Source organism: Otolemur garnettii, unplaced genomic scaffold (assembly GCF_000181295.1).
Source record: "Otolemur garnettii isolate 467f Iridium unplaced genomic scaffold, OtoGar3 scaffold00204, whole genome shotgun sequence".
NCBI classification, from domain to species: Eukaryota; Metazoa; Chordata; class Mammalia; order Primates; family Galagidae; genus Otolemur; species Otolemur garnettii.
In genome coordinates this window covers 340,857-349,637 of record NW_003852599.1, presented here as the reverse complement: position 1 = coordinate 349,637, position 8,781 = coordinate 340,857, and the positions used below count along the sequence as shown (strand labels likewise).

Sequence of the window (8,781 nt, the reverse complement as noted above, 5' to 3'; positions counted from 1 at the left end):
AGTGCATGTGACTGGCGCCATAACCACTGTGCTATGGCGGGCACCAAGCCTATTTTTTAATTTTTGTAGAGACAAGGTCTCAAACTTCTGGCCTCAGTGATCCTCCTGCCTCAGCCTCCCAAAGTACTAGAATTATAGGCATGAGCCACCACACCCAGCTAATTCTTTCTTTCTTTCTTTCTTTTTTTTTTTTGAGACAGAGCCTCAAGCTATCCCCTTGGGTGGAGTCCTATAGCATCACAGCTCACAGCAACCTCCAACTCCTGGGCTCAAGCGAATCTCCACCTCCCAAGTAGCTGGGACCACAGGCGTCCGCCACAATGCCCAGCTAGTTTTTGGTTGCAGCTATTGTTGTTTGGCAGGCCCAGGCTGGATTCAAACCCGCCACCTTAGGTGTACATGGCTGGTGCCTTAGCCGCTTGAGCCACAGGTGCCAAGCCAAAGACAAAATCTTTGCACTGAAATTCTCTAACCACTTGTGTTGCCTTCAGAATTTAGTGAGTGAAATGATGCCATCCCAGGTTTCTGGTTTTAGCTGGACTACTTACTTCCTAGTTCTACATTCTTCAGTCACTAAACCCTCTGAGTCTCTTGGGCAGCACCTGTGGCTCAGTGAGTAGGACACCAGCCCCATATATCAAAGGTGGAGGGTTCGAACCTGGCCCCGGCCAAACGGCAACAAAAAATACCCGGGGTTGTGGCAGGCGCCTGCAGTCCCAGCTACTCAAGAGGCTGAGGCAAGAGAATCGCCTAAGCCTAAGAGCTGGAGGTTGCTGTGAGCTGTGACACCATGGTGAGACTCTCTCTCTCTAAAAAAAAAAAAAAAAGAACCCTCTAGGTCTCAGTTTCTCCCTATTTACTGTGCCAGATATGGGGCATTGAGGGTTCAATGGATGTGAAAGGGCAGTTGTAGGCTCGGTGCCTGTGGCTCAAGCGGCTAAGGCGTCAGCCACATACACCTAAGGTGGCGGGTTCGAATCCCCAGCCCGGGCCCGCCAAACAACAATGATGGCTGCAACCAAAAAATGGCCAGGCATTGTGGCGGGCGCCTGTAGTCCCAGCTACTTGGGAGGCTGAGGCAGGAGACTCGCTTGAGCCCAGGAGTTGGAGGTTGCTGTGAGCGTGATGCCATGGCACTCTACCCAGGGGGATAGCTTGAGGCTCCTGTCTCAAAAAAAAAAAAAGAAAGGGCAGTTGTAATCTGTAAAATGCTGTTACACACAAGAAATGGGAATTTCAACAAGCTCCTACAATGTGTTCACTGAAATAGCCACTTTCTTTTTTTTTTGCAGTTTGGCTGGGGCCAGGTTTGAACCTGCCAGCCTCGGTATATGGGGCCAGCGCCCCACCCACTGAGCTACAGTCGCTGCCCATAAACATCCACTTTCTTCTAAATGCTGGTTAAGCCAGTGTCTCTGAGGACCAGAAAGAGCATTTTCAAGTTTTCTAAGTCTAGTTTTAATCAGACATACTGAATCTTCTTGCTTTAGAAACATGAAGTTAGGCTCAGCGCCTGTAGCTCAGCAGCTAGGGTGCCAGCCACGTACACCAGAGCTGGTGGGTTTGAATCCAACCCAGGCCTGCCAAACAATAATGTCAACTACAACCAAAAAATAGCCGGGCATTGTGGCAGGCACCTGTAGTCCCAGATACTTGGGAGGCCGAGGCAAGAGAATTATTTAAGCCCAGGAGTTGGAGGTTGCTGTGAGTTGTGATGCCACGGCACTCTGCCCAGGATGACAGCTTGAGGCTCTGTCTCAAATAAATAAATAAAAACAAAAACAGGGCAGCTCCGGTAGCTCAGTGGGTAGGGCACCAGCCACATACACCTAGGCTAGAGGGTTCAAATACAGCTCAGGCCAGCTACAAAACAATGACAACTGCAACAAAAAATAGCCGGGTATTGTAAGCAGGTGCCTGTAGTCCCACGTACTTGGAAGGCAGAGGCAAGAGAATCACTTAAGCCCAAGAGTCTGAGGTTGCTCTGAGGTATGATGCTACAGTATTCTACGGAGGGTGACATAGTGAGACTCCGTGTCAAAAAACAAAGAGCTGATCTCCCCTTATTTAAAAGACTTTCAGGGGCCAGGCGCGGTGGCTGCCACCTGTAATCCTAGCACTCTGAGAGGCCAAGTGGGTGGATCACCTGAGCTCAGGAGTTTGAGACCAGCCTGAGCAAGAGTGAGACCCCTTCTCTAAAAATAGCTAGGCATTGTGGCAGGTGCCTATAGGCCCAGCTACTCAAGAGGCTAAGGTGAGAGGACTGCTTGAGCCTAAGAGTTGGAGGTTGCCATTAGCTGTGATGCCACAGCACTTTACTGAGGACGACAAAGCGAGACTCTGTCTTAAATAAAGACTTTCACTACTTCATATTGAAGGGTGAATGGAAATGTGAAGGTGGCAGCCAAGTATATCTATCTCCTGCAAGACACCTTACAACACAATTATCTCACCTGTTCAGAGAGTTGACTATGTTAACTCATCTCTCAGAATTATTCAAGGGAAACAACCAATCTCATAACACAAAAAAAGCCTAAAAGGATATAAAAAATGAACTCACACAAAGCCAAACACTAGATGTAAAACATGCTCAGCAGACAGCATCACCCACCTCATCATGTTTACCGAGTCCTACTATGTGCCAGAGATCAGGGCTGACATGGAGAAGTATAAATCTCCTGCGTGTACAGAACACATTATCATATGTGAGAAACAACCCTGAAAACCCTGAAAATGTGGTCCTCATGACAACTCTTTGAGAAAGGTAGGGCAGGAATGATAAACCCCAGGCTCAAACACAGAGCAGGCTCAAAGAGATTCAGTGATTTCACCAAGGTCCCACTGCTGCTTAGTTGAATAGAGTGGGTTATTTCCATGCCTGCAAACCGCACTCAACATGCTTATAGTCTAGTTGTAGAGGTAGAATACAAACATACATGAAGAAACATCAATCTGCATACAGCAGGTGCTTGATTAAGGCCTATCAGCTGTGGTGGTGACAAAGATGGAGGTGATGATGACAGTGACAATGACAATGGTGATGATGGTAACAATGGAAGAACACAGGGCACAGTGTGTGCAATAGAGCGAGCAGAGATGGGGAATGCTAAGGAACTCACCTGAGTCCTCTCCATACCAATCCGTCGGAACATCCATCATGGAACCCATGGCCACTCCTGTACCCTCCGGTCTTCCTTCCAGACTCCTAGAAAAGTGATGGTCCCCATCATCTTTGCTCTGGACGGCACTGTTGCGCAAAAGCACCTCCAGGAATTGCTTCACGTGGTAGTTACTGTAAGCCAAGTCGACGGCTTGACCGCTGGGCAAGCCCTCCTCCACGTGGGCCAGACTCAGCGGGGCAGCAAAATGCTGCAGCGGTTCACCAACTTCCACCTCCACCTCGTCAGCATCAAATTCCACCTTGGGCTCTATCCGTTTGGGCACCGTAAAGAGATCGTTGTCAATGGAGCCACCGCCCTGGCTGTCTTTCACCACTAGTTCCAAGGGGTGTCCATCTCCGCAGTCACCACAAGGGGACTCTCTTGAGCAGTCCACGCGCTCTTCTCCCTCGGCTGGAGAGACCAAGCTCTTGGTACCGCAGGAGGTCCCTTCCCTGCTTGAACTGGGGCTGCCACTGTCAACCTGATGAGCCGCTGCCGCCGCTGCTGCAGCCGCAGCCGCCGCGGCTGCCGCCACCGCTGCAGCCACAGCTGCTTCCTTCTCCATCTTTCGGCAAATATCAAGGGACGACCTGATGTACGTCTTGCAGAAGTTCACCACGTCATTCATCTGCAAGTAGCTGGCAGCCGACATCACTTCAATCACGTTCTCCCCACACAAATCCAACTTCCCAGAATAGAGGAAATCTAAGATGATGGAGAAGGCATCAGAGGTGACAATGTCCAAGGAGGCGGTACTATGCCGCCCACTGTCCTGGATATAGTGAATGAGCAGGGCTCGGAAGTAGCCACTGTTAGCAAATAAAATGTTCCTGTGGGCCTTGAAGATCCGTCCTTCCACGATGATGCTGCAGTCACAGAAAAAGTCCCTCTTTCGCTGTTCATTCAACTCCTCCAAGAGCTTGGCATAATAGGATTGCATCTCCATTGCGCCGCCAGCTGCTGCCGCTCTGGAGTAGCCTGCTGTCTCTGCCAAGATTTTTCTTAAGTTAATTCACTAATCTGAACCTTACAAATAAATACGTTCATTTTTAATTAAAAAAAATTCTTCCAAAACCACTGGCTCAATAGTGTCTTTATGATATGGGCTGTTTTAGATCTAACAAAAATCAGGGTATCCAACTGAGTCAATTTATGAAAAACAGCCAAAAATAAGGATGGGTAAACTATATATGGGCACAGTACTTAGTGCTTTATGCATATTCTTTCAATTTATTTATTTTTAGAAACAGTTTTGCTGTCTCCTCTCCAAGGCTAGAGTACAGAGGTATGATAATTGCTTACTATTAGCTGGAACTCCTGGACTCAAGTGATCCTCTTGACTGAGCCTCTTTATTTATTTATTTACTTAGAGACAGAGTCTCACTATGTCACCCTTGGTCAAGTGCATCACAGCTCACAACAACCTCCAACTCGTGGGCTTAAGCGATTCTCTTGCCTCAGCCTCCCCAGTAGCTGGGTCTACCGGCGCCTGCCACAACGCCCAGCCATTTGTTTTTGCAGTTGTCATTGTTTAGCTAGCCTGGACCAGGTTCAAACCCCCCAGCCTGGGTGTATGTGGCTAGTGTCCTACCCACTGAGCTACAGGCACCATTGGCCTGAGCCTCTTGAGTAGCTGGAACTACAGGCACACAACCATGCTCAGCTAATCTTTTTTTTATTTTGTAAACATAGGGTTTCCCTATGTTGCCCAGGATAGTCTTGAATTCCTCTCCTCAAGCAAACGTCACATTTTGGCTTCCGAAAGCACTGGAATTATAGGCATAAGCCATTTTACCCAGCCTTTTTCAATTAATTTTTATAAAAATGCTGTGAGTTAGATATTAATATTGTCCCTATTTTTTGGCTAAGAAAACTGAGGGTAGATAATCCAGCTGTAGCAGAGCTTGGACTCAACTCTGGGCCTCCAGAGTTGATGCTCTTAGAAACTACATTCTAGTTTCTTCAAGCCTCAAAATACACAAAATAGCCAAATCTAGGAATTATAGTTTAGTCTCCAGTGTACCAATCTGGAAATTTGAGACCAGCAAGTACTGTCCATGTGTTCACTCCTTTTATTTTTATTATTTACTTATTCACTTTGAGACAAAGTCTTGTTATGTTGTCCAGGCTGGTCTTGAACTCTTGACTTCAAATGATCCTCTCACCTCTGTCCTGAGTAGCTGGGCTACTGGCAAGAGGCCACAATACCTGGCTCAGCTTACTCTTTTTGTCACCACTTTCTAGAAACATTTGGTGGATTCTTGGGCTAGCTGGCATGCATTCCCCATTCTTAGGGTTCTAGTGCCCTTTTTTACCTTTGGTAGAACCACTGGGTAAACTGGGCACTATTCCCAGGCTCCAGGGCTGTAAGGTATAATGTGGGCTAATAACAACCAACATATTCCACTCTCTGACCTCAGTGATTAGCTCAGAGACAGCAATGTGGCTTGGTTAGAGCCAATGAAAAGCAATGAAACATTAGCTGGAATTAAAAAAAAAGAAACGGGCAGCACCTGTGGCTCAAAGGAGTAGGGCGCCGGCCCCATATGCCGGAGGTGGTGGATTCAAATGCAGCCTTGGCCAAAAACTGCAAAAAAAACCCCCCAGCATTTTCTGTTCTGTGGGCATTTGGGATATGAAGGATGCTGCTGCCACACCACCAGGAGAACCAGCCTAACCAAGATCACACCCCAGCTTAGGCTGATGGACGCTGGCAATACCAGCTGAGCCTCAACTCAAATTGTCCCAGAAGTCAGTTTGCAAAGTTCCCTTCTGCTTTAGCTAGTCTGAGTTGGGGGTGGGAGAAGGGGTTATTGTTGTTTTTCTTTTTTTTTTGTAGAGACAGAGTCTCACTTTATCGCCCTCGGTAGAGTGCCGTGGAGTCACACAGTTCACAGCAAACTCCATCTCCTGGGCTTAGGCGATTCTTTGCCTCAGCCTCCTGAGTAGCTGGGACTATAAGTGTCCACCACAACGCCCAGCTATTTTTGTTGTTGTTGTTGCAGTTTGGCCGGGGCAGGGTTTGAACCCACCACCCTCGGTATATGGGGTTGGTGCCCTACTCACTGAGCCACAGGCACCGCCCTTCTTTTGATTTTTTAAGACAGAGTCTTGCTCTGTCACCTGGGCTAGAGTGCAGTAGTGTAATCCTAACACATTGCAACCTCCAACTTCTGGGCTCAAGCGATCCTACTGCCTTAGTCTCCTGAGTGGCTAGAACTACAGGCACATGCCACCACACCTGGCTAATTTTTTTTGAGACAGAGTCGCCCTGGGTAGAGTGCTGTGACGTTACAGCTCACAGCAACCTCAAACTCTTGGGCTTTTCTCTTGCTTCAACCTCCCAAGTAGCTGGGACTACAGGCGCTCACCACAAGGCCTGGCTACTTTTTTTGCTGTAGTTGTCATTGTTTGGCAGGCCCAGGCCGGGTTTGAACCCGCCAGCCCTGGTGTATGTGGCCAGCGCCCTAGCTCTGAGCTACGGGAGCCGAGCCACTAACAACTCTTTAACCACACTCTTTCTTTCCACAAACAAAACACGCCTATACCTCACCCAACTAGAAATCAGACACCCCTTTTCTCCAAGAGGTCTGGACCCTGGCAAAATGGATTCCTATGCATTAATTGTACAGATTTTACTTTACTCATAAAAGATCCACTATAACCTTATTAAAGGAGACTTTATACATATTTATAACAAGTGAGAGAGCAAGTTTAGAAACTAGAGAGCCAATAAGGGAGCAAAGTGCAGAGAAGCCTAAGCAAATACAGTAAACTGACAGACTTAAAGTGAGAATTGACAGCTAGGAGAAAGCCCAAAAGTTATAAAAAAGACAAGACCTAGGAATTTTTTCAAAATATCAGCCAGAGGCCATTTAGCTTCTACATATTCAAAATGGCCTAAGGACATCAGTAAATTATAGCCCAGGGCTATAATTGATGGGCTTAGAGCATCAAGAAGATTCCTATCTTTTTATACTTATTTTAAACTCAAGAAAATGATGTCATAATTTTAGGAACTTTTGTTTTTTTCATGATGGGAATGCTTTTTTTCTAAATTGTTTTTTATTAAATCATAATTTTAGGAACTTTTTTCATCCAAAGTAGTTAAAGTTAACATTTTGGTTCAAAAAGGAAGAGAACTGTCAGGTATCTGAAAAATCCTACTATCCCAAATAAATCAACCCTGAACTAGGGTTTTCATAGGACTAAAGTTTCACTGTCATTCTCCTCTTCCCACTACTCCAATCAAGTCGTCTCAGCAGCGTCTCCAGTAAGAGACAGTAGCCTTTGATAATGAAAATATTAAGAGACATATAAGACATAGAAAAATGATACATTTAAATACTACACTTTATTCTTTCTCAGAAGTGAAAGAAAACCTGACAAATTGGTAAAAATCACTTTTTTCTTTTTTTGAACCTCAAGCTGCCCCCCTGGGTAGAGTGCTGTGGCATCACACCTCACAACCACCTCCAAGTCCTGGGCTCATGCAATTCTCCTGCCTCTGCCTCCCAAGTAGCTGGGACTCCAGGTGCCTGCCACAACACCTGGCTATTTTTTGGTTGCAGCCATCATTGCTGTTTGGCGGGCCCGGGCTGGATTCGAACTAGCCAGCTCAGGTGTATGTGGTTGGTGCCTTAGCCACTTGAGCCACAGGCACCGAACCAAAAATCACATTTTTGAATGTTACAATATTCAGTAACATTCAAACTATTCAGTGTTAGTGGGAATATAATTTGGAACATTATAATACAAGATAAATTTAGCAATATCGATTAAACTTTAAATGTGGCCAGGAGTGGTAGGTCACACCTATAATCCCAGCACTTTAGAAGGCCAAGGTAGGGGGATGGCTTAAGGTCAGGGGTTTGAGGTTACAGTGAGCTGTGATGACATCACTGCATTCTAACCTAGGCAACATCTCAAAAACCTGTCTCAAAAACAAACAAACAACAAAAATTTAAATGTACACACCCTTTGCCACAGCAATTCATTTCTATAAATTTACTCTTTTAAATATATTCCTTGGGCCAGGCACGGTGACTCACGCCTGTAATCCTAGCACTCTGGGAGGCTAAGGTGTGTGGATTTGCCCTGATCTCCCAGGTTCAAGACCTGGAGCAAGAGTGAGATCCCCCCCCTCCCCCCCGCCTCTCTAAAAGTAGCTAAAAGTAGCCAGGTGTTGTGGTAGGCGGCTGTAGTCCCAGCTACTCCGGAGGTTGAGACAAGGGGATGGATTGAGCCCAGGAGTTAGGCAGGCATCCTCAAACTACGGCCCGCAAGCGACATGTGGCCACCTAGTACACTTATCCAGCCTGCCAGGTGTTTTTACCGCCACTGCCTGTCCTGCTTAGCAGCCGACTCGTACCAGGGCCCACAGTCCGGCCCTCCAATGGTCTGAGGGACAGTGAACTGGCCCCCTGTTTAAAAAGTTTGAGAACCCCTGAGTTAGAGGTTGCTGTGAGCTACGATGTCATAACACTCTACAAAGGGCAACATAGTGAGACTCTGTCTCAAAAAAAAAAAAAAAAGGGTGGCGCCTGTGGCTCAAAGGGGTAGGGCATCAGCCCCATATGCTGGAGGTGGCGGGTTCAAACCCAGCCCCAGCCAAAAACTG

General features: G+C 46.8%; 1 protein-coding gene across 1 annotated transcript in view; it reads right to left on the bottom strand.

The window, feature by feature from the left end:
* The window catches only part of ZBTB8B (zinc finger and BTB domain containing 8B), a 20,337-nt gene that overhangs the window by 8,042 nt on the left and 3,514 nt on the right, over positions 1–8,781 (bottom strand). Inside the window, exon 2 of the mRNA XM_012812376.2 lies at positions 3,120–4,148. Coding sequence (XP_012667830.1) covers positions 3,120–4,107 — 988 coding nt within the window. The 5' untranslated portion in view covers positions 4,108–4,148. The remainder of the gene's footprint in view (positions 1–3,119; positions 4,149–8,781) is intronic.